General features: G+C 43.0%; 1 protein-coding gene and 3 long non-coding RNA genes across 15 annotated transcripts; 3 read left to right on the top strand and 1 right to left on the bottom strand.

Annotated features, from left to right (window-relative positions):
* The first annotated feature begins 1,015 nt into the window (after positions 1–1,015).
* Positions 1,016–5,237, top strand: LOC130158979 (uncharacterized). Its single transcript, XR_008825577.1, has 4 exons — positions 1,016–2,866; positions 3,163–3,219; positions 3,906–4,258; positions 5,113–5,237. It is a non-coding gene; the product is annotated as an uncharacterized LOC130158979 (long non-coding RNA).
* Positions 3,863–27,835, bottom strand: KLHL8 (kelch like family member 8). Of its 4 annotated transcripts, XM_056360004.1 has the most exons (11): positions 27,704–27,835; positions 26,830–26,940; positions 18,650–18,896; positions 14,813–15,361; positions 12,150–12,336; positions 11,336–11,479; positions 10,021–10,132; positions 7,761–7,929; positions 7,021–7,180; positions 5,857–6,058; positions 3,863–5,417 (listed from the first exon to the last, which is right to left on the bottom strand). In XM_056360004.1, the coding sequence occupies exons 3-11, from the start codon at positions 18,854–18,856 to the stop codon at positions 5,294–5,296; spliced, it is 1,854 nt and encodes a 617-aa protein (XP_056215979.1). In that variant the 5' UTR covers positions 18,857–18,896; positions 26,830–26,940; positions 27,704–27,835; the 3' UTR covers positions 3,863–5,293. The 4 variants fall into 4 exon arrangements, with proteins under 4 accessions (XP_056215979.1, XP_056215974.1, XP_056215988.1 ...); XM_056359999.1 differs by lacking the exon at positions 26,830–26,940 and having other exon boundaries at positions 27,704–27,834; XM_056360013.1 differs by lacking the exons at positions 26,830–26,940; positions 27,704–27,835 and adding an exon at positions 27,502–27,670.
* Positions 7,911–15,052, top strand: LOC130158957 (uncharacterized). 9 transcript variants are annotated; one of them, XR_008825575.1, is made up of 7 exons: positions 7,924–8,044; positions 8,782–8,965; positions 10,426–10,576; positions 11,384–11,497; positions 12,560–14,219; positions 14,616–14,650; positions 14,915–15,052. It is a non-coding gene; the product is annotated as an uncharacterized LOC130158957 (long non-coding RNA). The 9 variants fall into 9 exon arrangements; XR_008825564.1 differs by having other exon boundaries at positions 7,938–8,965; positions 12,495–12,689; positions 13,822–14,219; XR_008825554.1 differs by having other exon boundaries at positions 7,938–8,965; positions 12,495–12,689; positions 13,896–14,219.
* On the top strand, positions 18,905–24,795 carry LOC130158991 (uncharacterized). The gene is made up of 2 exons (XR_008825582.1): positions 18,905–21,009; positions 22,476–24,795. It is a non-coding gene; the product is annotated as an uncharacterized LOC130158991 (long non-coding RNA).
* Positions 27,836–27,995: the final 160 nt, after the last annotated feature.

Below are 27,995 nucleotides of genomic sequence, written 5' to 3' on the forward strand. Positions count from 1 at the left end.
GCAGCCACAGCCACGCACGCGTTCTCTGCATCACCGCCCCGTGCACGTGTCTTAATATGTCTGTGGGGACGCTGGCTGCCGCACCCCCTGACGTGGGGTGTGTGCGCTTACTGAAAGATCGAGTCACATTTTGGTGGAAAACCTACGGCAGGTATGTATTTGCGTAGGCTTTTCGCTGGAAGCGATGGAATACAACCCCTGCAGACCAGACAGGTCAGATGGCAGAAATTACATAGCTGCCTGTTGAGTTGGTTTTTTTAATTTATTTTCCCCTTTTTGTGCTGGAACAGCTTTAAAACAAAAGCATCTGGAATCCAAGGAGCTGTGTTAAAATGCTGCAAAGTAGCAGCAACACCAACCTCGCTGACAGAGCCAGGAAAGAATTACAAAGAAATACCAGTTTCATCTCCTGGCGAAGAGTGCTCCATTTGCTGCCAGTTCCAGTTGGGAGAACATGCAAAGGTTTAGAAAACAAATGCAGCTGTGGTAAAAGTAGCCAGCAAAAAATTTAAGTGGAGCAGCTGGAACAAAGCACTTGGGTTTGCAAAACTGCGCTGCAGCGATGCTGAAAGTGGTTTTGAAAGCTGTTTCAGCCTAAATGAAGATAGAAAACCCCGTTTCACTGTAGGAGTAGTCTGGAGTTAGGGACTTCCCAGGCACTTGTTCTAATTAAGCTTGGACAGGTTAATCGGCTGGATTTTTATCACCTGATGACAACCGGTTTGTAAAATGAATCTCAGTGTCATTTGGTGTCGGAGCCACGGTCCCATCACGAGATGATACTGAGCATCCTGCAGCCATCTCAGCAGACAGTGGACGGGCAGCAAACCAGGTAAAGCAACTGCTTCTGTTTCTTACAGTGGTTCATTACATTGCACTGGACAAGTGTTGCGTTTTGAGCACTCAGTTTTAACAAACTTACTTAGTCAGGAGTTCCCGAGTCAGCGAAGCCTGCCTCCTGTTCCTCAGGGTTTGCCGTTTTTTGCTTGCTGACATGATTTTTCTCACGTGTCTTGTTTCCAGCTCCTAGAAGAGGTGGAATCACTTCAGAGTCAAAATGTTGTTGTAAGTGGAGGGAAGACACAGAACTGAGGCCCTGCAGCTGGGATGCAGGAAGGCAGCCTGAATTTCAGTAAGTGCTCATGAAAGTTCAGAGCAGCAAAGCGATCTCATAAAATTTCCTGGGGCTTCGATAGCCGTGTAGCTGCTGGACTGCCTGCATCTGTATTGTTGGCACATGAACACAGCTGGATTGAGCATAACAAGGCTGGTCAGCCCAAGCATTGCTTTCAGAGTCAGCTGCCAGTCATGCTGGTGGCAATTGTGCTTTTATTTAATTACATTCCCACTGCTCTTAAAAAAAAAAAAAAAGTGTCTTACCAGATCATAAGCAAGACAAGTTCCTCGGTTTTGGTGAAGAACTTGCTTCTGACGTGTTCAGTCTGCCCTACGTGTGTGCACGCTACAAGGGCTAACAACGCTGACAGGGCAATAACTGCCCCCAGATCCCACTGCATCTGAAAGAAGATCCTGGAGACCAGGCACCAGATCCCTCCAGCGCCTGGCTGGGATCATTGTTAACTCCTGCGTCCATGCAGCAGCCCGAGGCTGCTGTTTGATTGCCTGTTGGTTCTGTGCCATAAATACGCAGCGTCTGCAGAGTCCTCGGCGAGGGCTTCGTTACGTGCAGGGCTGCACCCCCCTCTACAGGCAGAGATTTCAGTGAAATCATTTTCTCTCAGCTGTCTTCGGAAAGTCTGTAGTCTTCCTGACGGGACTAAGAGGGCACACATACATTTTGTTTACGTTTTTAAACATGCAAGTAGCATGTGCACCGTCCTCTAATGTTTTCTGCCTGCATCTGAATACTTCCGCAGGGTGTCTAATCCAAACAGCTTTGCTGGAAGCATGGCTCTGTTAGGAATGGGATGCCTTTGGGGAAGAGCAATATTCAAAAGTATTCGAAGCTGTGAAAGCATAATCAAATTTTCGCAATCCCCTTTGAACATAAATAAGGTAGGAATTTAACATTATGTTGAAAGGACATATTTTACAAAACAGAAACAAACACTAATACATGCAAGATCCTTGTGTGATTGTGCTGTTACAGCATTTCCTGAAAAAAATACAACCAGAAATTACTATGTGAATGTAGTGATCAGAAATCTAACTTAAAGGGAGATCTTTGTCTTTTTATTGATCTCCTGTACGTAAAAGTGCTCAGACTAAAATTTTCCAAATACAAACGTGGCTGCGAGTAGTGCGGTAGCTGATGCGCTGCCCTTGGCAGCAGCGGTTTGGGAGGACTTGAGAGGCCACAGTCCAAGCCCTGAGGTGAGGAGCAGCAGGAGAGCCAGGATGGGGAGGCAGCACATCCCAGGCGCTGGGGCAGCAGGGTGACGCTGGCTGCGTGCCTGCTGGAGACACGTGGCCAAAGTGGGCTGGTCAGCAGCGGTGCAGAGTCTGGTCTCGCGCCTCCCGAAGCCCATGACGTGGTTACAATCAGCAGGCCGGAAACTTCAGTGTTAACTGTGGCCACGCTTGATTCTTCCAAAATTTTTTCTTTGTGTTTAAAGGATGTACTAATAGACATCTTGGGGTTCATGATTTTTGTGGGTGAGGTCAAGGCTTTCAGATGCTGGAAAAACATCATAAACAGAAGCAAGAGCAGTTCCACGTTCGGGATCAAATGCGCATCGTGTTTAGATGCAATGACTTCATGACCCCGAATGTTTGAAGACTTTGCTGTCGCAAATCCCAAGTTTCGTTTTAAATCAGAAGACACGGTGGGAGTTAGAGCCTGCTGCCGGCGGAGGGCTGCCTCACCGCGGGGAACCAGCGTGGGCTGCTCTGCTCCTCAGCCTGGGTAGGTTTATTACTTTGTTATCGTGATCCTGTTGCCAGGACTGGAAGAAAAATGAGTTTGCTGGTGTGTGTTAAACCACAACAGCTTTATATGCAGGTAAATCATTACAGTTTGCTGCCACAGTAATCCTATACATTTTATATATATATATTTTGACATCGTTATCACATTTGCAGCAATAGTGTTTCTACAACAGTTCTGCACAAAATATTTGTAGTTCTGGTGTCACCCAAGATTAATAATGTAGACACCGCTATACTGGCAACAGGGTTGTTCCTTGTAAACCTTTTTTGCAGTTTTCCTGCCAGTCCTTAACAATATGCCTCCAGAAGCCTGAGCACGGATGTTTGGGGGTGAGTGTGTGTGTGTGTGTGAATCAAAATACACCAGAAGTGTCTGTCTCATGATTGCGTTCTGACCTAGTACCATTTGACCTCCAGCTGCCGGGCTGACAGCAGAGCCTCCCACAGGGTACAGTGCTAGTGATGTGCTGTAAGCCAGCCTCTCTGCTGAGCACATGCCTCTCCCTCTGCCTGCAAGGCGACTGCTGCCGCGTGGCCCAGGTGCATGTGGGTGCTGGCACCCAGAGGAGAAATTTCTCAGCTGTCGGGCAGCACTGCCAGGCTACTTGGTTTCATGGTCAATGTTCCTTTGTGGAAAACTTGCCTTTCCCCCGCCCCCCCCCCCCCCCCCCCCCCTTAAGTTTTGTTAGCCAGGACATCCATAGAAGAACCTGTTTGGTTGCAGAGAGGGAACCTGCACCTCTTCTTTCCACCCCTCCTCCTCCTCCTCCAGTCACATCACGAGCCACAGGAGGTGACCACATCCTTGCACAGGAGCGGTAGCAGGGTGGTACGGCTCGGGGCTGTAGCACCAGATTTTCCCTGTTGACAAACGCTTCTTGGTGAGAATTATACTCTGCAGAAACCAAAATATACTCCGTGTTGTAATATTTCCCCAAAATAGCATGTTCCAGTCATACTATAAACAAGGTGCTTTGAAGTACAAATGTTTTATTGCAACGTTTCGTTATTTACAGTACCGTTCGCTTTGTCCCTGGGTGCTACCAAAGTGCAAGCTGTTTGAAACAGAAAAGCTAAACGATGGTAACTCAACAGCAAAACAGGACCGTGCCTTATGCTCGTACTCTCCTGCCTCCTCCCTGGCACTGAAGGCAGAGAAGTTTGCTGCTCTCCCTTGTCACTTGGCACATTCTGGCAATGTGAAACTTTGGTCACAAAGGATTGTCGGTTGTTGGTCTGTTCAAGGTGATGGAGGAACAGGAATCTGCAGTCTTCGCAGCTGGACTTTATTGAGAATTCAGGGTTTCTGACTGCGTTAACAAGACACCTTTGTACACAGCACTATTAAGTTCCTATTTCAAATTTTGATGTAAGTACTGGTTCATTTCCAATTCTTGTTGTTGCCGATTCTCTTTGGTTTGCGTAAGCTTGAAAGTCATCTGCCTGGTTTGAGGCTAGATCTTCCTGGCTTAACTATTTTAAGAGAGCCAGAATTGCCACAGAGTTGCTACTGGATACTGAAATTGGACTTGTCATCTCCTAGAGTTGCATTTAAAGGTCTTTACAAAATACTGCAATTCTTATTATGTGATTCCATTTTGTATAAAAATAGTGATTCAGACACCACTGAAGCCTACATTTTCACACACTTTCATCTCAAAGGAGGACAAATTACACTGGCTGCTTCAGGAATGACCTCTCAACAGAAACTTGCCCTTGTTGGGAGGGGCGGTGGTAGTTAGTATAAATTTATTGAAGACTTGAGAATTCCAGTGTTCCAATGGCTAAATTCAGGTCAAGAATCTTTTCAGCTAAGTGTATTAGCTTGAGAAAGTACTTAGACAGGTGTCAGACTTGAGTACCTGCAATTGCCACTGCGTTACCGTAGTATGAACAGGGCTGTTGTTACCTTTTAAAACTTGAGACACTTTGTGTTACAAAGCCTTGTACAATTAGGAAATGTTTAAGACTGCATTCCTGAAAATAAGTTACTTGAAATGGCACTCCCATCCTCCAGAAAACATGCAGCAGGGCTGTTGGGGTAAGGCTCAGTGCTACTAACAGCAGCGCTCTCTCCTCACCCCGTGCCTGGTTTACAGTTCAATAATGAGTCCCTGCAACAGCTGCCTCAAATGATTCTGAAATTAAAACTTCTCAAAAATGGGATGATTGTAGCTCTTGGCAGGTTTTCCCCTGCGAGTTTTTTATTCCATGTTTTCACAGGCTTTGCTGTATCACTATTGACAGAAAGTCACCAAAAGCTTTACAGTTGCAGAAGGTAACATTTTCACAAAGAAAACGTATTGTTTTCATTTCTCAACCTACCATACAAAACACGGTGTTTAAAAGCTCTGCAGTGCCTCTCTGCCGTCATTCTTCTGGAGTTTGAAGGAGGCAGCAGAGCTCACATGCAGTCAACAACGCTGCTGGATCCTTGGCCCATATCCCGGATCTGGCTGCTGAGACAAGAGCACACAGCCACGCCTGCTCCTGCCCTGCAGTGGGACACAGAGCCAACGAGTTCCCACCTGAGGAAGATGGCAGAGGGGAAAAAAGAAGTAAGTTCCTGTCTTTTCTGAGCAACTTGAAAGCATTTATTTTCTGTGTCTGAAATTCTGTTATACGGCCTAGCTGTTTACTCTGCACAAAAATACACCCCGCTGGTTTATTCGTACTATTTGAGTAAATTTAGCGCAAAATCAGACTGAAACAACCAGAAGAATGTAGATTCTTATTGAAGGAAGGGAAAAGGACAAGGGATGGAGATAAAGAGGTGGTGCTTAAATATTTACAAGAACCACCTAATGCCATAAGCAGCACTCCTGCATCACCAGTCATGAATATTACTCAAAATTATTACCAGGAAACAATAGATAGACTCCAGCTGCACATTATTTCTGTTATGTTGTGTTTTCATATCGGCAGATTTCATTATCTTATTAAGCCAAATAAAACATGTTAAATTACCTATTCACTATGGGATCAAATGCTTCCACTGTATTCAGGTACACATTGCCATTATGACCTCCAACTGCAAAAATTTTACCCATCAGCGTCGCTATGCCAACACCACCCCTCGGAGTTGTAAGCTCTGCTACATATTCCCATTTGTTACTGCGTGGGTCAAAGCGCTCCACCGAGCTCAGTGGAGAGTTGTCATCAAAGCCACCTGCAAAGAATCAGCACAGTATCGGTTTTTAGCCACTTCTAGCGCTGGTGATATCCAGCACTGGCATTATCAGGCTATTCTTAGCATTCAGTAGGCTAGTGTCCAGCTCTATTTCTTTACGTGAACTTTACAAACTCTTAAAAATTAATCTAACAGCTCTCCCTCCTGTCACTGCACAAGCATCACTGAGAGGGACAGTTTTCTTCTACCCAAGTTACGAGAAGAGGTATTTCTATTATTTTTCTCCTAGAATTCATCTTACACATAGTTATAATGGGACAGCTTCTAAACTGGAATAGAAGAAAACTGAGACCAGTAAAAGGATGGTCCTGATCTTATTTTGGCTTGAACAAAACACATTCTGGTGGTGTTTTCAAATCACAGCATCGCTGAGTAGGAAAAAATAATCCTCAGTAAGACTTCAGTGATGCATTCCCCTTGCTGGGGCAACTGTCAGAAGAGCATTTTACTCAAAACTATTTTAGCCACGGTAATACACAAGGCAGAGCTCTGCAACTATCACTGCGGCTTACCCACCTGGCATCTTTCTCCCTCAGGAAAAGCAGGTAAATGCAAGGTAGGGCAGAACAGGACAACAGGCTGTGGGATAAGTGTAATCACCACGCAAAAAAGCTGCTGTTGTCTACACTCAGAATAGAACCAGAGTGCTTTAAAAGTGTGCGAACATAAGAATCGTTTTCCTAAAAGGAAACTCAAGTCTCGAGGATTTTCTATATAGACATACTCTCCTGAACAATACAGCCCTCCTGAAATGTGGGTTAGGAACTGCTTTTTATTTCCTCACTAAGTGTGCCCTGGTTGTGCTTGCTTGCTTCTCCTCCCCAAGAACACAAAGTATAGGTCAGGTCTGTCTGTTCCCCGGTCCCTCTAGCAACAACAGCCTCTTCCAAATGCCAGTACTTGGCAGAGAGAGCACCACAAAATGCCACACCCCTACTCACCGACAACGTACAAGCATCCGTGGAGCTCACTGACACCGTTGCCAGCTCTTCGCTGACCCATCTCTTTCACTTCTATCCACTTATCCAAATGGGGATCATATTTCTCCACGCTGGAAAGAGATGCTACACCATCGTTGCCACCCACAGCATAAACATGGTTCTGGAAAAGAGTTTTATAGAGAAAGATTATTCATAATGTGAATGCATTTACTCAGCTTTCCATAGCCAATGTGACAAGTATAGGAAAATATGGTCTATCCATTCGGTCCTAATTATTTACTTTTATTTAAGAATTCCAACAGACTTAATTATCTAAACTTGTAAATGCTATCTTCCAACTAAAGAAGTGAAAAATTTATGTAGAGTTGCAGATATTTTGCAGAGTACACATGGCGACAGGGGGATTAAAGTGCAGATGTTTTCAGTACCTTTAAACATAGTAACTTAACAAACCGGAGTCAGCTGGATGAGACACGAAATATTAGCCTGATGTTAGAAGGGCCCTCGTACTTGCTCCCAAGACCTCAAGTACTGTTGGAACAGGGAGCGCAGTTCAATTCAATATGAGTATTATCCTGTATCCTCACCCTTTGCAGAGTGCCATAGGACTCCGATGACTAGAGGTGCAGAGACCCACCAGCTGCGTTTTGTTTAAATCTTGTGTTCTTCCTTGTAAAAGCAGATTTGAAAACAGGTTAGTTCCTCAGCTGGCCCCGACCTGGGAGGAAACGGTCACTTACCACCAGGGCTACGGAGCCCACTCCTCCCCTGGGAGTGTTCATTGGGGTGACTGCGCTCCATCGATCGGAATCAATGTCGTATCTTTCCACATCGCTGAAGCAAGTGTTGTCATCTAAACCTCCTATTGCGTAAATGGGGCCGCCAAGGGAGGCAAGAGCAATTCCTCTCCTACGAAAACCAAAGGATCAATACCTCAGTGCAAATCCTTAAGGAAAGGCAACGTGAAAGACATGCCAAGTGCAATGTTTCCTGACTGGCGCCTGTTTCAAACTATGGGAAAAAGGTAATGAAAATTTAAAAAGTGAAGTTGATAATAAATAATGACCAGTAACTGTGGCTGGCCCTCTTGCCGCGGTCTTGCAGCTTTGTCCTGAAAGCCTTTTGTGTGCTGGCAGCCTCCCGTTAGAGGGGCTCCAGAGTTTTATCTTAAATTCACCTCAGCTTTCCCAGGCACCTGTATGTTATTGTGTGATCCATGAACAGGACTGTTGCAGCTAGAATATTTTCAGACTGCAAGAAGACAAAGCTCCAGTTTGAAAAACAAAAAACAAACAAAAAAAATGCAGGAGGGCATGGAATACTGTTTTAACTGAATGTCACCTCAGGTCCAAGTCCTCTACTTACGTGCTTGGATATGTGAGACTGTCTTAGTCATTTGAATTCTCTGTCTTGGTACTGAATTTTACACCTCCTATCTTATTTTACTGAATCTGGTGGAGAACCAAAGCCAGCTGGTTTTAACTTTGTTGGTATAGCTGCTGCTACAATTTGGAAATGATTTGGGGGGGGCTGATATTAATACATATTAAAAAGCAAACCTGCGATGGACATTAGATGACTGAACTCTTGCAAGACTTAATTGCAATTTCTGCCATTCTGTTATTTTCTATTAAGTCTGTGTTAAAATAGTTGTCAGATTTTTTTCCTACTAAATCTACCAATATGAGAGTACAATCAGTACTACAAAATGAAAAGTATGGTCTGAAATGTAAGCATTAAGTTTCTGCTTTAACTACCCAGACAGGTGATTTACCATTTCACCAAGAATGTTCTTGTCTCATTACAAAGAGGGCAGGCTGGAAGATACCTAGGCAGGAGCAAGGGAGGCACAATCTTTCTACAGAACAAACATTGTGGCAATATCCTGGCCTTATCTTAAATTGCCTCAGCGGGTAACACAGACGCATGCCATCAATGGTGGCAGGTGAGGTTTTTTTAACCAAGTATTCTGACACTACCTCTGTGAATGGAAGGAGTGGAGCACAGCCAGGGTACAGCAGCCCTTTCCTTTACCAAGGTACCAAGTAAGAGATGTCACAGAAATCTAGGCCTGATGTTTGCTGATAATATGCCCTGGGGTGATGGCAGGAGGGAGGAAAAGGAGCAAGAAGCCACCTTCTAGGTGTCTGGGTCTTCTACTTTGATTAGGTCACAGCTACAAATAGCTTCAAGAACCATGCTCGATATTTTACTCCTACTTGTACATGATGTTTTTAGAAACAACAAACAGCAAAATGGAATGTAGAATTAAGGAGACTGATTTAAATGACAGCAGAAACAAAAAACTACAGATCTGTGAGTCCAGTAGCTCCTTAAAAGAATCTTAAATATCAAAAGGCAAGAAAATCATCAATCTGACTTCCATTTTCTTAGTGCTTCTGGCCTTTTGTGGCAAAAACATAGGCAGCTACTGGTTTCCTGAGCGTGAAGTATTTCATTCACTGTGCATATTCCGCAGGCAGTCATCTTGCTCATTCTTAAAAAGAGCAAAAAGCTCACAGAACCAATTAATCAGTTTTAAGTTCTTTATCAGGCACAGCAGAAAGGCCCTAGATACCGGCACGTAAGCACAGCTGGAACAGAAGAGTTCTCTGCTCCAGAAGCCAGCCCCCTCAAAATTAGAAAAAAGGAAAAGGGTAGTAGAGTGACAAAAGAAAGCCAAACGGTAAACATAACCAATGGTACCAGCCAGGGCCTCTCCCTGGAGAGAGGGATTACACAGTTTTGCACTGAAATACATACAGTACATTACGCACAACTATGTGATGTACACAAGTATGCAATGCAGATTTGAGTCTGCTTTACAGCTAGTAAATAAAGGTGTTTGACAGCGTAAAGCCCCGAAATAGGAAAAAAATATTCCTAAAACTAGCACAGTTTGGAAACCCAAACAAAGGCAGGACAGACATGTTTTTCCGCATCATCAAGAAATGATGTATCACAGACCAGGACTTAAATTTTGGATCACAGGACACGTACCTCTTTGTGTTCATTGATGCCTTCATCATCCACTTGTTTGTGAGAGGATCAAATACTTCCATGCTTCCTAAGTGTTCATTTCCATCATGTCCACCCACTGCATAGACTTTACCTGAACACATATGCATCTTACAATACAGAAATTGCTTGGCAACGTTTCAGTTTTCATTTATGTAATATCCCTGCCTACGTGGAGACAAAAAGCTCAAATAACAAAGTTTTCAAATGTTTTCAGTATCAGGATTTTATTAAGTACAGACTTTATATTTTTATATGCTGTACTCAACCAGAGATCTGTTCTAAAGTGGACTTTCATACAAAGCTTGAGAGATACATAAAAAAAAATTAAAATCTTCCCATAATTTGAGTACTGCAGGTCAGATCAGTTTTGGACATTTCTATCAGTCTCTCCAGATTTCCTATGGGGAAAAAAATACCGCTCTTCTGCCACAGCGACACAGGGGTCACTGTGTGCAAGGAAAAGCTGCATCATGGCTGCCAAGCTGCTGTGGGCTGCACAGACCTGGTTTCAGAAGATGGAGACCCAAAAAGAAAGGTAGGTCTGCCCTTGGAAGGGTTATGGTCTTAGTGACTTGCCTGTACGGATTTCAGCATGAAGGGAGCTAGTACGCATACTAACAAATTCTGGGTGACACTGCTGTATAACGCCGTTTCTTTATAAATAGATTTTTTAAAAAAATCACCTATTAAGGCAAGAAGCTCTATAGAATAGATAATTTATAAAAGAATAGTCTGGCTTGGAAGGGACCATCAAAGGTCATGCAGTCCAGCCCCCCTGCAATGAGCAGGGACATCTTCAGCTACATGAGGTTGCTCAGAGCCCTGCCCAGCCTAACCTTGAATATTTCTGGAGATGGGACATCCACCACCTCTCTGGGTAACCTGTTCCAGTGTTTCTCCACCCTCACTGTAAAAAATGTCTTTCTTGTATCCAGTCTGAATCTATGCTCTTTCAGTTTAAAACCATTACCGCTTGTCCCATTGCATCAAGCCCTACTAAAAAGCCTGTCCCCTTCTTTCTTCTAAAGCCCCCTTTAAGTATTGAAAGGCTGCAATAAGGTCTCCCCAGAGGCTTCTCCATGGTAAACAACCCCGACTCCCTCAGTTGGCAGTAGTATCTCTCCAGTACGCATGCTCTCAGACTGTTTCAGAATCAAAAACCCCTTCATGGGGAAGAAGCTTTACTAAACTAAGTACTATCCAACATTTAAGCCATTGCAAGACAGATTTATTTAGTAAAAGTATGAATTCCACAAAAGGAGCAAACAAATGCCTTTTGAATAGGGTTACTGACCTCCCACGGAGATCACGCCCACGTGCCGCCTTCTGCTGTTCATTTCAGGGCCGAAGAACCAGTTGTTCTTACTGATAGAGTAACACTCAATGCTGCGAAAGGGGTCACCTGATCCGCCTCTACCACCGACACAGAACAGCACACCTGAAGAAGACAAAACAGGTTTCCAGAAAACTAGTGGGAAGATGGGGGATAAAGTTGTCTAGCAGAGCGAACTGAAAATACAGTAGTTTGGGAGAGGTTGTATTTCACTTTAAGGGGCATGGTCATTGCCCTGCATAATTGGATGCTGGATTTTGGCCTTTGCTTGGCATTCTGCTATGGCAATTAACTATCTATGCTCTTGCAAAACCAATGCGTATTTTAAGCATACTTTTTGTGATTTTGCTCAGGGAGATGAACAGATGGTTTGTTAACTGCAACAATGTAAAAATTAGGGTTTGCAGTCTAACATTCGTTGCTCACTTATGGTGTAGGTTAGCCAAAGAGTTTAAAAGTTAGCTCAACCTTCTTGCACCAAAAGGTAAGTGTCCACTGTTCTCGGTATAGCTTTAAGCATACTGCCTGGTCATACCATAGTTAACAGTTCTAGCTTTAATACAGATAGACAGATAGAGCTGATCAGGATAAATAAATAATGCTTTAAAGAGAGAGACTTGCTAGGAAAATGCAGCACATCAGGTACATGATGGCTTTCCCAATTTTGCGTTAAGTCATTAACAACCATTTATACCAAGCTATCTAACCCTGCACAGATGTGCCGCCTTTCCTGCACACCACTCCCTACTGGATAATCAGACACACATTTAATTACCAGCAGTCTGCTTCCTTGGTGTTGTGCGAATGGAGTACTCAAAGTCTGGCACTGCCCTGCTGCTCAGGTGAAGGTGGTAGTTTCTTGCTTCATCCAGCAAATCCCTACATTTTAGATTCTGCTTGACAATCTCTTCCTTTGCCACAACACCCATAAGGAAACAAATGGGCAAGAGAGGCAGCCGTACCTGACAGAAATGAACACAGATGGAGTAACTGGCTGAACTGACTGAGTCTCACCATTTACAGTGACGCACGCATAACAGATGGCAGCTTCTGAGCCAGCTGGCAGCCCCACGCTCTTCACTAAAAAGAATCATTTACTTTTTTTTCTTTTTTCCCCAAGTAACAGTGATATGAACAGTTCTTTTTAGTGACAAACATTTTCTACAACCATTTGCATTTAAGCAGCAGTGGAGAACTGTCCCTTGGCCCAGGCTGAGCGGAGGACGGAGACAAGTGCCTCTGCCTGTACTGCAACTGGGCATGCCTGACATGATGCAGGCAGCATCTACGGCTTTACCAGGACAGCCTGTGTCAGGTTAGTCTGCTGAGGGTATGAATTTGCAGCTCATTGCTATGCCAGTGTAAGAGGGCTTTTGCTAGAATGGCTCATTTTGAATGGCTAGTCAAAAAGCAAACACTGTCGCCATGAGCTAAGTGTCTATTAAGGAGGTACTGCTAGTGCAGTAATGCCCTTCTCTGGTGTGGATGACAGACTACAGGATTAAAAAAAAATAAAATGTTGAGAGCTAATTGTTTCCTTCCCATGGTTCCCCATCAGAGTGGTGACCAGGCTGAGGAATGGAAGGCTCTTTCCAGGTTAGGCTACAGGTGGTCACTACCCAGAGCAATCCCCAGTGACAGGGCAGATCTGAAATAAGGTCAGCCTCTCCAAGACTGCTTCAAAATGTCCTCCCCGCAATCATTTACGTCAGCAAATCTTTCATTTGTCCTTGTGAGAAAAACAGGAATATGAAGTACAATCAGGCGCAAAGGTAGGCCAGGTGTCAGCGGGGAGGAACTGAAGTAAACCATCATCTGACTTCCTAAGGTTTGGAGTCAATGCTGTCAAGCAGCTCCCAGTTAGCTCAGCAGCAACAGTGAAGAAGTCCAGTATCTCTGGTGCTTCTCAGAGCAGCAGGATGGTGCTGTTACACAGCTGGCAAGTCTCTGTGTCTTCAAGTAAGCAAGTGTCTCTGCGAGTTCTTCCTTAGCCACTTGCTTTCATCCCACCTCTTCCTTTACTTTGGCCTGGCTTATTTTAGGCTGATTAAAAGCACCACCCTAGTTCTGCTAATAGACTCATGAGGTTAGTGATGTGGTAAGAACTGAAGGCTGACAAATTCAGAACCTCCTAACAGCAAAACCCGTAAGGCTGGTTATGATGTGGCTGTTAAGAAGCCCAGTCATGTTATCTGCTAGCAATCATGTCCAAATCAGCTGATGGCTCCATATATTCTGGCAAATAACCCATATTTATAGGAGGGGGGTTTACTTTTTCATTGCTTTGTCATAGACTCTGGTTTCCATGAATATAATAAAGCTGTTAATCTTATCTGCTAGCATAACTTGGCATTAAAAATCAATCTACCTTTTTTTCTTTTTTTACATCTCAAACTATAATTGTCTGTAAACTTAGTTATACTGTACTAACATTTTTTTTGTACCAGAAACCTCACGCTGATCTAGATGAAACTGAAGGTTTTTGGAAGCCACCTAATAAACAGTTGTAACCTTTTACCAGGAAATGTGAAAAATGATGCATGAAGACAATGACTGCAGCATGTTAGAAGACCTCTCGTTACTCACAGAACACTGATATTAGTAACTCTGTCAAATGGGAAATATTCGAGTTGTAGTTCTGTGACAACTGAAACAGCACAGTTGATCCTACCTGGTAAGATACATAGCACATTTAGCAGTGCGTGGCATTTGGCAGGAGGAGCTCCAACGGGTGTTTAAATTTCAGCTGAGTGACCTTCTGATACCTGTATGTGTTTGTTTCAGAAGCAGTGAACTTGCATCAAATCTAGACGATTAAACTGCAGACTCCTTCTGGATCCTACAGGTAACCAGCAGTGCTAGTCTTGTGAGAATTAAAGGGTCTAGCATATTTTTTCTAGCCTGCTCATAGTGCTAACACATCTTGGTCTTTTGTTAATGAAATAGATAGAACATTCCAGAAGTAGCATGACTTGATGTAACATCTCCATGACAGTTTTACTTTCCTAGCCATGTAAAAAACTTCCTCAACAGCTATGCTCTCCTTTCTTAAGTACAAATACTTACCAGCAAGGGAAGTGAGTGTTTTAGGCTGTAGTAGCATCAAACCAATTGAAGTGATGGTTTTATGTTCTCCACTATGTGTAAATCTAAGAAGTTTCTGCTCTGACACAGATACAGCTTTTTGTTGACTCCCCATCCCCTAGCCACGAGCATAAAGTCAGTACTCTTCTCTCTACAGAAATTGGAGAGTATGACTTCCTCCTGATATTCAAGGTATCTAACCTGCTTCCACAGTCAACTCACAACTGTAAATACCAGATGAGGTACCAAGCACTAAGAACATTTTTCATCTCAAGATCTACCTTAAGTACAAACTGTTGATTATATAACTAAACTAGTGACCAGACAGGCACCTGGCACCTCGGTCCACCCTACCTGTGCAAGTATTTCATCCAGCCACGTAGCATGATGCTGCGGATTGGCTAGAAGCCACTTGATAGCAGCGTTGTAAACTTGCTTTTCATTTTCAACATTCAGGTCACTGGAGGACAAGAGTTTATGGAGGTGCTGTGGTGACACGCTCACAAAGTCTTCACACTCCACCACCTCTGTGAAATGTTCGCAAGCATACTGATCAGCCATGTCCATCAAGTCAATGCGGTTGTGACTCTCTGCAAATGCCCTGACTGCCAGGCAGTTGGAGGGATGGAAGTGCAGTTTCATATATTCACAGCATGCCTTTGCTACCAGTTCCACCTGAAGAATGCAAGCAGCATAAAAGAGAGGCTGGACATTATCCACCGTCAGAGTAAGCCGGGAGGAGTACACAAACTTCACTAGGTCTTCTATTGCATTGCCATCAAAGTCCCTGATCTCAATCAACGTCTGCTTGGCTTCAGCCATTTCCGAAAGAAACATGGCTCTGAAGTAAGGTATAACACAAGCTAGCACTAGTTTGTGGCAGGAGATAAGCTTTGAACCAACCTGAAAAAAAAAAAAAACAGAACAAAAAATGCCCCAATCTTTTACTGGAATATCAGTATCAGCTATGAAAGAATGGGCAGTTAAGTTGAAATAAGAATTCTGAACTTCATATGCATTGAGCTACTGTATTTTGTTCAAACAAATTAACTCCATTTGCCCTGTTCTACTGACAGATCAATGCATCTTAAGCAGATCTGAGTTGTAACAGCCACGGCGGTAGGGCAAGGCCATAAACCAAGGAAGCAACAGCATCGATGCACTAAACTTGCTTTTAAGAGCTGTGTCCTATTTTTTAAATGAAACATCCTTAGGAATATTCTAGATGCATCTTGGAGACAGGAGGAGACTGCTAGGCACTTGTTTGTTTTATGTCTATTCAGAGACTTGGGGGGAGGGTGGGCAGGCGGAATTGGAAAGTGACATTTTTAGACTACTTAATTCAAATCTTTTACCACTTTTTACCACTTTTACCACTGCTGAGGAACTGATAATGCTGTTTATAAAAGCAAATTCATGTAAAACCACAGTAATAACAGCCGTTACAGGGATTATTAAAAGTTACCAATCGCTTCAAGATTTTTTAGAAGCTGTTTAGCCACAAAAGGTAAGAGTATTCTCCATAAAGACAAGGTATTTTCAAAATCCTAATCAGAAAGCTTTTAACTTTAAAAAGTCTGCCTGCGTTCTCTTTTAATGTAACTGGATTCTAAATACTGAAGGTAAATGAATAGTCCACTACTTATTTGTGTTAGAGAAGTACTTTCTTACAGCCTTTGTCATTCTGTAGTCGACACTAACACAAAGGGATGGCCAAGTTAAGCAACCGGTTTTTAAGTAACTTGAATTCAAGTTTTAAGCAACTTGAATTACATGTTCATTTTCAGATTAAGGTGTTAGTGAGCTGTCTTGCAATTTAAAAAATAAGGATATTAAATTGTAAAGGATAATCCGGAGGTTTTTGTAGCTCTGATTCAATACACAATTGCTCTACCCTTTTTTAAAAAGCGTGTATTATCAATACAAGGGTAACATTAAGTGGGGTACATGAAAGAGTATGCAGATTAAAATAGAGGAAAAGATGGATGGTGAGTTAATTAGACCACTCCAGAAGAAACAATTCATAGACCTACCAAATGAACAAAAAGGCAAACCAACAGGAGAAAAGCAGATGGTGTGCATCTGCCACTCTCTGCCTTTTAACAGGGATCTGTTCATATGACAGTAACAGTACAGTAGGTGAAATTCCAAATTTTAACTCTTTGGAGCAGAGGAAGTCTCCCTGTGAGCTCCCACAGTTTCTCACTGTTACAGTGTCAGCACTCCCAACTACTTAAGTACTGATGCAAAAAGATGCTACCAGCTGGTCTGCTATACCCAGGGAACGCTCCCAAGCCATTCTCACCTTCAGAGATTTTTGTTCTGCCCATCATCCCAGTCTCTAATTAGATCTTTCTGTTGTATTAAGTGGCTTCACTATTTTACCCAAATCTGCTTAATTTTAATTATCTAGCATGACTTGATATTTCAAAATTAGGAGTTCCCCTCCAGTCATTAACTATCATATTTTAAAAGCCAGCAGTTAAATCAATGACTGGTCTGACAACAGCAAAGCCAAAATTACTCACTATCACAGGCCATACACAAAATCAGCAACTTCAGTAGAGAAATAATTATTCTTAAAACATGACAAATGCCTGAGCACTACAAAAAGAAAAATCAAGCCCTGCAGAAAATTCTAGTTCAAGATACAGTTACCAGTTACTTGAAAATCACTGATTTAGGAAGTCTTACAGTAAGATGTACAGAGGTTGGCTCTATACTATCTACTTGAGGACTGGAAGCCAAGTCATGCAATCTAATATTCTTAAATTACCAAAATAGCTCCACACAAATAATATAAATGAACATCAATACAAGTCTAACTTTGGGAAAGTTAAACTGCAGCCACAGTAAAGTTTATTTTCCAAGCAAAGTTCCCCCAGCAGGAGTATACCTTTAACTATGTTTAGAAAATAAGATTTTCTGCCTTTTTTTCAAGGGTGTGTGGAAAGGGAGAAAAGTGAGGATGAGGTCAAGAAAAGGGAAGAGGAAGGTTGTTAAGAGTTCCAGTATGAACCTTCTTCCCCAAAACACCTTTTAAAATTACAGATGTAAAAAGACCTGATGATGAGCTGTCGGGCAAGTTCTGTTTCATGTCTCTTGTGCTGTCTGGAACAGCTTCAGTATTGTCATTCAGTGTCCTATGAGCATTAATTCAACTGTTGTGAGCCACTGGACCTATTCACTGGTGCATCTAGTGCCTGCTCAGCACCTGGTGACAGGCAGTTCAATATCTGCTGTGAAGCACAACAGAAAAATGTTCCTACTTATTCTACTCCTGTTCTCTACTGGGACAGAAGAGAGAGAAAACCTTTTCCTCTCAGAGATTTTCCCTTGTCTCCCAAGGGTTTCAGAAAGATGAGATGCCTACTGGGGGGCACCACAGACACACATCTGTCAAGGGTTTTCCCTGTTAATATGTAACAGTAAAAGTGGCAGGCAAACAATTTCTCCTAAAGACATCTGTCATTTCTTCTTGGTATAGCAGCTACACTTCATCTCTTTTTCATAAGTAACTATCTTGCACTACTAAGACGTCTAGCTAAGCAATACTTAATATTTGCAGGTGCTGGCAACCACCGTTACAGATGCTAGATATAAATTTCTTGTGATCAGGACATAAGTAATATACTGCTGAGTTACAAAGAAGGCATTAAAGCAGTGCTATGCAAGAATCATAAAACTGGTCTCCTCTTCCTCCTCCTCTACTCTTTTATCAGCTGTAGAACATCATAATCTGGGGTGGGGTTTTTTTTTTTCTTTCTTTGAGAATGCTGGAAGTTAGCTTTGTTCCAGAAATCCTGTTTGCCAGGAAAGATCTAGCAAAGCAACACAAAATGCCAAAATAAGAGGTAAAACTGGGGATGAAAGTGAGAACACAGGGGCTACAAGGAGCTGAAACTGCACAGTAATATACTGATTGTGGGAATTTGCTTAGAAGGCAAGTTGGGTGCAGTCACAGTCATGTACTTCTCTCAGAGTGTCAGTATCTAAGTGTTTACATTTCAGTTGTAAACTTCCTAAAAAGAAAAAAAAAAAACCAAAACACCAGCATATCTAGAGATGCCTCAGCCCCAACAGTATTCTGTGGCTTCCATACCCCTGCCCAAATTCACAGCCACCTCCAGCACACTTGTTCATAGCTTAACCTTCAGACTGTTAAGTGCAATGGATGTGTGACAGTATCACCTTCAGTGTAACATCGCAGAGCTCTCCAGCTTCGAAGTAGTGAAGAAGAGAGCTGTGAAAATCCTTCCAAGCTTCATTTGCCTCAAATACGAAGATATCATCTTCACTGTCACTGTTGGAAGACCTAGTCTGCTGCTGTTGCTGCCGCCTTTTTCCCTTTATCAGATGTTGTTTAGCCTGCTCTGGGACCATGGATTCTGAAGCCATTGGCTGTTTCTTCTTTCACTGCGTAAATCTTCGAAAACTCCTGCCAAGACAAAATCCAGCCCATCAGGAGTCAAGTCCTAAAATGCAGTAAAGTACTGTTCATTGCCCTGTTTTTACAAACACAAAAAAACCCAGATGAGACATCAGGTACGGCTAGTACCTAACACTTTGATTACATGTTATAAATACTACCTATAATCTTAGTTGGGGAAGGTGGGAGAAGAAGGGGCGCGGGGCGGGGGGAAGACCCACAGTCAAGAATCCTATGCAGGTAATCTTTAGGAAAAGCCATTGTTTGTGAACTTGTTGCCCACACTTCCTGGAAAAGATATGAAAAAGAAAAGGCAAGGATGCATCTTCCAGCATTCCTGATCTCACTGCTGTGGATGGCAGAGCAATAGAAGGGACACAGCCCACAGACAGCTGTGCTGCTTTGGTCCCTAAGCAGTATCTCTTATCACTGCTGCCACAGCCCAGACTATCGATCTGACCCTGATGGGTGCTTTGTGTATAATTACTGCTCAGCTTTCCTAGGTCTTCAAAAGCTAAAGCAATCCTTAAGTGTTTTGTGCATTTATGCAAATGGAAGCAAAATATAAAAAGCTTCTACAGAACTAAAGAGCAAGAATTTACACTTACAGAAAAATCTTGGAATTAAAATTACTTCCTTTTATTGAACAACCTTATTAATCCAACAGATTGATATTTAAAGCATGATAATGACTGAAATGCCAAATTTTCTCCTGCTTTCCAGCTTTTATTTTAGACTGTTTACTCAGCTTAGGTGATGATATTTCAGGTGTCTAAGATTTATACAACTTGAGCTAAAGGAATCTTAGCTATACTGACATCACAGCTTTCCCAGGGGTGAAACAGGACTAACACAGACAACAGGGATAAGGTGTTTTCTGCTTCTGTCACTCAAATATTTTGCTCTTCCTGCTACTGTGAGCTTCCATTAGGTTAAGCTCACAGTCCACCTTATTATTTGCAAAAAAAAAGTTCAGTAGGGGAAGAGCAAATTTTTTTTTCCAGTTTGGTAGTGTATTTTAAGTTTCAGCTCTCTGTGTCTAAAAGCCATGAAAGCCAAAGCCAACGCAGTGGGATTTAGGCTGTACAACCACATGCTTTGTGGAAGATTAGGAAGTCCACAAAAAAAATGAAACACCGTTTGAAAGCATGGCGTTACTGATTCAGCTTACAAGCAAGAGTTCTGTTAGATTTTGGCAAGGGAAGCAAACAGATTTGTAAGGTTTTAAGACAAAGTCTCTGAAGAGCATATTTAGTAGCGCGTTCCCCTCTTCCACTGGCTAGCTTTGGTCTTCATGTTTTCTGGGTAATTTAGTATGCATTTATTCTTCATTCTACACTAAGAGATGATGATTGCTGTAGTTCAGAGATTTCTGCTCATGGACTCTGCTGTTGGAGGAAGTGGACTGGCTGAAGAAACAAAAAATTCTTCTACAATAAAAATGTAAATCACATGTCTGGGAGCAGAACTAATTTTCTTCTGGGCTATTTTGAAAGTATTCATGCCTCTTACTAAATTTACAATTCTTCATGCATTGGTACTGGAGAAAGAGCAGGATCACCTGAGATGATCGTACTCACTTCTGTTGCAGGTCACAGGGTTGTTACCAGCTCTGTGTCCTGTGTGGTGACAGGGCTGTTGGCTGCACTGGGCTAAGCAGGTTAAAAACGTGCCTGGAACATTCACTAACATGCCATAAGCAAGGTAAGTATTTCTTCCTTTAAAAGATACCTTACTTCTTCCAAAACCACAAACTAGCTTATGGGATATTCATATAGTTTATAGCAAGGAATACCTTTTTCTGCTGAAAATTTCTATTATGCCAGACTTGACACATTACTATACTAAGATGTTTTTCTAGTTTTTTAGGAGGGAAAAAACCTTAACATCTTGGTTTTCCTCTTTTAACTTCAAATTAATCCTCCGCTACTGGTACTCACCCCCTTTGCTTTGTTTAACATGCCCTTCGAAGAAGTCGCTACTACCATTCAGATACAAAGTTAACACAGAGCTTCAGAAACAACCTACTGAAGTTACCAAAGTGAACCGAGACAAGAAGAAAAAGAGAAGCTGAAACGCTGTACAAGGGTGTTGAAAATCATCATGTATTATTCATTCAGAGGTAAGACACAGCATGTTTAGCCTACACTTCTAGGGAACTCTTGCTTATTTTGGTCCTTAACTGACACTCTCACTTCACTGCTCCCTAGCTACTCACACCTAACAGTATTTTTACAGCCAAGTAGAAACGCTGCTTTCAGACAGAACTGCCACTGACTACTAAATGATCCTTCACAGCTCCCAAGTCACAAGGTTTTTCCATCTGGCATATATGCTACATTTATCCTCATGCTTTCACTGCAATTGCACGTGTACTTCCAATACTGTTCTGTGTCTCACTGCAAAAGAGGCTGATGGTGTAAGTTTTACCTATTCTGGGTCGGCCATTGTAAACACCAGCACAAAACCCATGTCTCTAAAGATAAATCAGTGCTATTGGGGTGACTTTTTTTAATGTTTTAAACAAATTGAGCAATAACATAAAAGCCAAACATAACTGATATTAAGCAATACTTTTAATCCATGTCTGATGCTTGTATCAAATGAAGCTCTTGCAGGTGATCTGAGCTCTTGCCTTAAGAAAAGACACTGACTGCATATTTGGATTTACATATTTAGTACATGCTAAGTGCACACTTGATATTGCAAGGGAAGAAACTAGAAATCATACCAGAGGAACCAAGGCCATGACTCAGGCACATAACCATAGATAGGAGAATCACATGTACAAGGGAGGTCTCAGTATGGCAATATCAAGTAAGTGTATAGGAACATGACCGCAAGTCAGTTAATGCTCTTCAGATAAAAGAAGTTTATGTGACGTGTTAGAAACTAACATGTTTAATATAACCTTAAGGAAATTTTTGGATAGCAATAGGCTGACACACTTCAGTTTCCTTGGGATGACACTGTGACAGATAATAGTATCTTCGGTAAAATTTTTATTCATCCCCGAAGTTATGAATTCAGGAGCATCCTGTTTCTGTAATGCATCTCAATCATCTAAATCTTTTTAGATACCTATCCACAAGTCTTCCACTTGTCTTAATTACAGCATCTCACAGTTTGAGTCTTCAAACAATTCATTCTCTACTATGGAAAGTACCAGATATAGCCATAAGACAGCTGTAAAGCTAACTCTCAAGGAGGGCCAGGTCACAGTATATATCCAGTTCGCTCTTAATTGTATCTGTCTTGAGAAATAGCACTGTTATGAATTATATTGTCTATTTGAAAAATCAAGGGATTTTCACAATTGGAGGTTTAAGGTAAGTCAAGAGCCACTACTATACTTAGCTTCTGCAAAGAGCCAGTCTTAGCAACACAGTGCACTACTAAACACAAAGAGAAGTAATATTACAGATGTAAAACTCAATATTAAAATAACGCATTGAAGTGTGTGACACAATATATCATGACCCAGACAGAAGGAGAGAAAGGAGAGAATGGATGTTTTCTTTGCAGGGAACACTAGTTTGAGCTGATCTGAATGCTTAGGCCTTTACTGTTGTTATTTTTTTTAAACAGAACAGAAATTACTTTTAGTAGCGCTTGAATCAAGATACTAAACTCTGGAAATCTGAAGGTCAGTATATTTCAACTCCAAACCTACTCCTCCTTCCAGCTTGAAGTGGAATGGTAAGTAGTTTTGTCATTGCGCAACCTTAAAGGGATAGCATATGAAAAAAGCAAGAAGTTGAAGTTGTATTTTCACATCTTGAATTACACAGAAGTTCACTAGTTTAAGAAGCACTAGGTAGGAGGATTCATCAGCACTTAGGTTAGCGTGCATGATGCTCTGTTAATTATAAGAATCTACAAACTGAGAAGAGTCATTTACAGATTTGCTCCCCAAATCAACAGTAATGGAACAATAACATCCAAGTACTTGAGGTTACTTTAGCACTCCATAAATGCTACACAGTCTCTCCTCTCTAGAACAAAACACTGCCATGGCCATTCAAAATCCCAATATCGTGCTCCCCTTTTATCTTGGCAATTAAGTTTTCCAGCCTCGGTACAGTCTAGTATTTTGACTACACTAAGAGTGTAAGTGACCACCACAGAAAGTGACTCGACTCTGAGAAAACTAAAGTAAGTCCCTCATTCGTAACATCATCTGTTACTCCTTGTCACTTTTAATGGAGTGTCTGAATAAAAACTGCCTGAATTAAAAAACCAAACTACACATTGTTTATAGCTCACCATTGTTTTCTGAGAGCAGGTCAGCAATTTCCTTGTTCAAGCTAAATATTTAGAAGTATTGATCTCTGCTGTTCCCAGAGCGCAGCTGTTCCAGGCCCCGGAGCTGGTGTTCTGGTCCTTGGTGCTGGTCCTCAGGCAAGGGACTGAGGATCCCTTCCTAGCTATTCCTCACTATCAAATTTAGAAAAGCAAGCAGGGATGGGAGGGCAGAACACAAGCACATTGTCTTTTATCTGCTGCAATTCAGGTAACAGTAACATCCTGAAGTGAAGCAATTTTGATTCAGACATTCTAGCTAAATCTGAAACTGAATTAAGTGTAAAATTCCTCAAGTCACATAAATTACTTATGTTCAGTAGAGGTAAAATACCTCAATAATTTTGAAGCAAAAAGAAATGGAAGACATTAGACAGCAGCAGGACATGAATGAACATTGCTCTGTTTTCCCCTGTAATGAAAATAAACCCCAGGAATCCTGGCTGACAAGCCAACCTAGATGTTGGAGTACATGGCCTCCTCCTCCTGTCAGGTACCCTGGGAGACAGTGCCCCCCAGAAAGAGGAAATGGTCCTCATTTGTCCATTGACACAAGGGAGGAAGAAACTCCAGTGACACAACAGAAACAAAACCAAGATTCCCAGTATAACCGCAACTAGGCAGTGTTTAGATGAAAGCTATTGTGACAGCCATAAATCCAGTACTCTTTATGAGCAGTGGTACTGAAGTTAGAAAAAAGAAGGCAGTAGTCCAGGAGAAATCAAGATACAGGTGAAGTTTCACCAACTATCCTGTATGCAATTTTGGTTACCTGGCTACAAGACAAACAAAAATCATATCATGATCTGTCCAAAGGACAGTTAACCTCACTCAGAAAACACAAGATGCTTCTAATAGAAGGAGATGAGAAATGTGCCTTTTTTAAATGCAAAGTTTGCAGCCCTAGGAGGAGGGAGATTTTGGAAGTGCCTCGAGTACGAACAGACTGCATGCATATAAATATATACAAGTTTGTATGTGTGGCTGTGTAAAACTAACTTGTCTCATACGGTGAGACTCTGCTGACCTCAAGATTAGATAAGCATATGCAGCGACAAGATCTTCTGCAGTTTGATCTAGCTAACAGAACCAGTCTATCTGTTGTCCTCTGTTGTACTAAGAAAACTTGAACATTTGAAAAGAGGGCAGCTGGCAGAGCTAACAAACAGACAGAGGAAGAGAAACGGGAAAGGCAAGAGGCAGCTACAGTGCAAACTGCAGCCAAGCAGCAGCTTTGACAGGGACTGCACGAGCAGCTGTTCACTGTTCAGCCTGGTTACAGCTGCGTCACCACGAAGGAACACGGGAGGTAAAAAACCTGTTAGACAAAATAGCGTAGAAAAACTTCAGTACTCCCCTCTTCTCCATTCACCAATTCCATCAAAGGAGTTAGGGAAACCTCACGTAAAACTGCTCAGATGACCATGCTAATTAGGTCAAATCAGACAAGGTTGGAAAACTTGGGAAAGTTCAAGTTACACTCTGTATTACAAGCCTAAGACTACTGTACTTTTCAGCAGGAAGTTAATTCAACAAAAAAAAAAATAAAATTAGAAACCACACATCTAACTGGTTTAGCTTGTTTAAAACCATCCAGCTTTCTTTTGTAGAAATAAAAAATTTCTTAGACAACACTAACATAAAACTTCTAGATTCTTTCGGTATTTCAAGGTTTCTTTGTAGCAAAAAATGACATTTATTATTTTGTGTTACTTATCACACAGATAGCTCAGAAACCAGTGAAATGGGTAGGTGGCACCATCTTTCATCAGCTTCTATAACCAAAACCCCATCAGTGCTATAGACACACAAACAGTGAATGAGGACTGCCCTTTCTTGGAAAAATGCAACAGAAGAAGGGCAGAAGAGGTGTTTTGTAAAGCATGAAAGCATAGTCTGATAAAATCTCATTTTGGAAAGAATTCTGCCTGGCAATCCCTTAATGCTGTTTTGAGACACCTTCTTCCCCACTTCCTTTGATCCAATATATAAATATGCTCTACAAAGTTCTACTGAGGTTTAATCCCAGTTTCCATTGAACACTAGAAAGACCAACTGTCTTTTGGGCTGTATGGGTAACAGGCTGACAATTTTGTTCAATCTTGCATAATCAAAACCAAACAAACCACTTAATATGCCATGACTGATGCTTGATTTACTTTTGCTTCAGAACTACCACCCAAACCCCTCAGAAGCCCCAAAACAGCAAAGGAAGGATCTGCTTTGCAGATACAGGTATACCTAGGAAGTGATTTATTTACGCAAGGTAACCTTGGGAATATCCAAAAAATAGAACAAAACACAGAAGAAAAAAAAAAAGCAAGTCAGTGCAGGTCTTGGGAGCATAATGAAATATTGATAGGTATGTAATAAAAATTTTAACTAGTACTTTATGTTTGTAAGAACACAGAATAGGCCCTTACCAAGGAGAGGCACTATTGTCTTCTCTGATGGACCTGATTAAAAATAACAGTAGTTTAATGGTCTCCACAGTACCGTTTAGTTTAGCCCTTCCTGGGAAGTGTTAACAGAGAGCAAAATAATTTCTAAGTAATTTGCTAGCTGCCCTTTATCCTGATGCATGGTAACCACCAAAGTATCCCAGAGCTGTAGCCAAACACAGTTTTCCATACACCCACCACCCCTATCTTGCCATAGTTGGCAACCATCATTGTATTCTCTCATCTACAGTCAAGATTCACTGAAGCTGCAACCTCACGTTACACTCAAGTCAAACAGCTCAAACCATAAAGCAGTATCATCTTTCTTTTGTCCCAGAGCTGCAAGGTTCCTTCAAAATCTGTTTGAAATCAAGAGTGCGTAGAGGTGTAATACCAGACAAAAGGTTTCACAACCCAAGAAGCTGCAACTATTGATGCAGGAAATGCTTATTACAAAAATCTGTTTGGTGAAGCCTGCTGAGGGAGAATGAAGACACTGACTAACCGGGTACCCTGCTGCCTTGCATCTCATTACTGGCAGTAATTACACAATGATTGTGTCTGATTAAACTTCCTTTTACAAATAAACAGCCAAATAGAAAGCTGGATGCCAGGCTACTGAGGTCTCACTAACAATCGATAAAGCAAGTAATGAGTACGTTGCTAATCACATGCTGCACAGAAACTACAGGTACAACCTTGGCACATTACAAAGCAGACACACTTACACAGCACAAGAGTTTACAAAGATTATATAGGGGAATCAGCCCAAACTAACTCAAAAACATCAAACTGCTTTAAGGCGGCAGCTCATCCTTTTGCAGTTTAACCTCCATTGCAAGCAATCAAAGCCGTATGTGACACAGCTGCTGTAGTTTTACCTTGTTAACATTTGATGAGCTATTTTACCTGCTGTGGTACTTTTCTACAGTCACACATGTGAATTGTTTCTTGATTATACCCCCAGAAGCCTTTGCAACAGGCACAGAAAGCCAGGTACATCCGAGTTTTATAACTTTTACTGCTGCAGCATACATAGGAGCGACTAGGCAAAGGTGAAAATACAGCTATGAATTGGGAGGCCCTGTTTGGTTTGTGAACTACCTCGATGCCCCTTACGGACAAGAGCCTGATTAACGGGTACTTCCATGCAACCTGTAAGTAATCTGCTCAAGTGGAGATGGGTAGGTGGAACTTACCAAAGCAGGAAAGAAACTCAAGCAGGCAATATAAAGAGCTGGCAGAGTTGTGGCATCTGAAATTCTCATTTGAGAAGGAAAGAGAGATGTGGAACTCCTGCGGCTTCCCCCCTGCAGCAACAAGCAATTTCTTGCTGTTTTTTAACACCAGAATTGGTTTGGGGTAACCGAACTGACTCCGGTTGTTATCCATTACAGGATGTCAATGTAAGCCCACCATGGTACTAGTTTCTTGGGCTGCGGTCTCCACGGTAGGGAAATTAGATGCAGCATCTTGAACCGAGTGGACTACTAGCTCAGTTGATTTCATGTTTTTATCTCCGTGCTTGAGCTGCGCGGCATCAAGCACTCTGTACGGCCAGGACCCCGCGGTGCCTCCCAAGGGACGAGCCCCCTGACGCTGAGGAGAGGCCAGCCCAGGCAGCCGCCACCCCCGCCCTGCGTGATCTGCCCCGCTTCTAGGTTAATTTACAAGAAATCCGGGGTCGGTTTGGGTTTCTGAAGCCGGCCGTGACCGTTCGCAATGAAAGGCAGCCGGGCCCGTTACCAGCCCCACGGCCGAAGGAGCCCCTGAGGGGCGGGCTCGGGGCCGCGGCCGGGGCGTCCCGGGGGGGCTGTGAGGAGGAGGGAAGCCCGCCGCGCCAACACAGGCAGGACGGCTCCCCGGCATACCTGAGGGGAGGGCGGGTTACATAAAGGCAGGGCCCACCATGGCGGCGGCGGGCCCTGACCGAGAACGAGCGCGGTACGACGGCGAGGGGCGGCAGCGGCAGAAGCGCGGCCGCGGGGGAAGGGCCCGGGAGCGGGGTGCAGCTCTCCCGACGCCGGGGGGTGGAGGGGCTGGGGCGAGAGGCCCGGCGCCCGCCCCGCTCACCTGCGCTGCTGCTGCCGCGGAGAGCCGGGGAGCGCTGCGGTGCGGTGCGGTGCGGTGCGGGCCGGGAGGGGGTGGAGGCGCCGCCGCGCGGGGCAGGGCGGCGGGCCGGGGCGCATGCGCCGCGGGGCGGGGCGGGCTGGGCGGGGCGGGGCGCGCGCCGGGGTGCCGCGCTCCGGCCGTGAGGGGAGCCGAGGTGGGGCCGCGCTGCCGTGGCGCCGGCCGGGCTCGTGCCTCTGCCGCCTCGCACCGTGACGAAAACCCAGCACCTCGCCCCCCGCCGTGAAGCACCCCG

Source organism: Falco biarmicus, chromosome 1 (assembly GCF_023638135.1).
Source record: "Falco biarmicus isolate bFalBia1 chromosome 1, bFalBia1.pri, whole genome shotgun sequence".
Classification (NCBI taxonomy): Eukaryota; Metazoa; Chordata; class Aves; order Falconiformes; family Falconidae; genus Falco; species Falco biarmicus.

Coding starts and splice junctions, on each gene's coding strand:
- KLHL8 (XM_056360004.1), bottom strand. CDS start 18,856: ATGGCTTCAGAATCCATGGTCCCAGAGCAGGCTAAACAACATCTGATA. Junction 11,480..12,149: donor ACCAAGGAAGCAGACTGCTG/GTAATTAAATGT, acceptor TGTCTTCTTCAG/GTGTGCTGTTCTGTGTCGGT. Junction 7,181..7,760: donor TGGGCTCCGTAGCCCTGGTG/GTAAGTGACCGT, acceptor ACTCTTTTCCAG/AACCATGTTTATGCTGTGGG.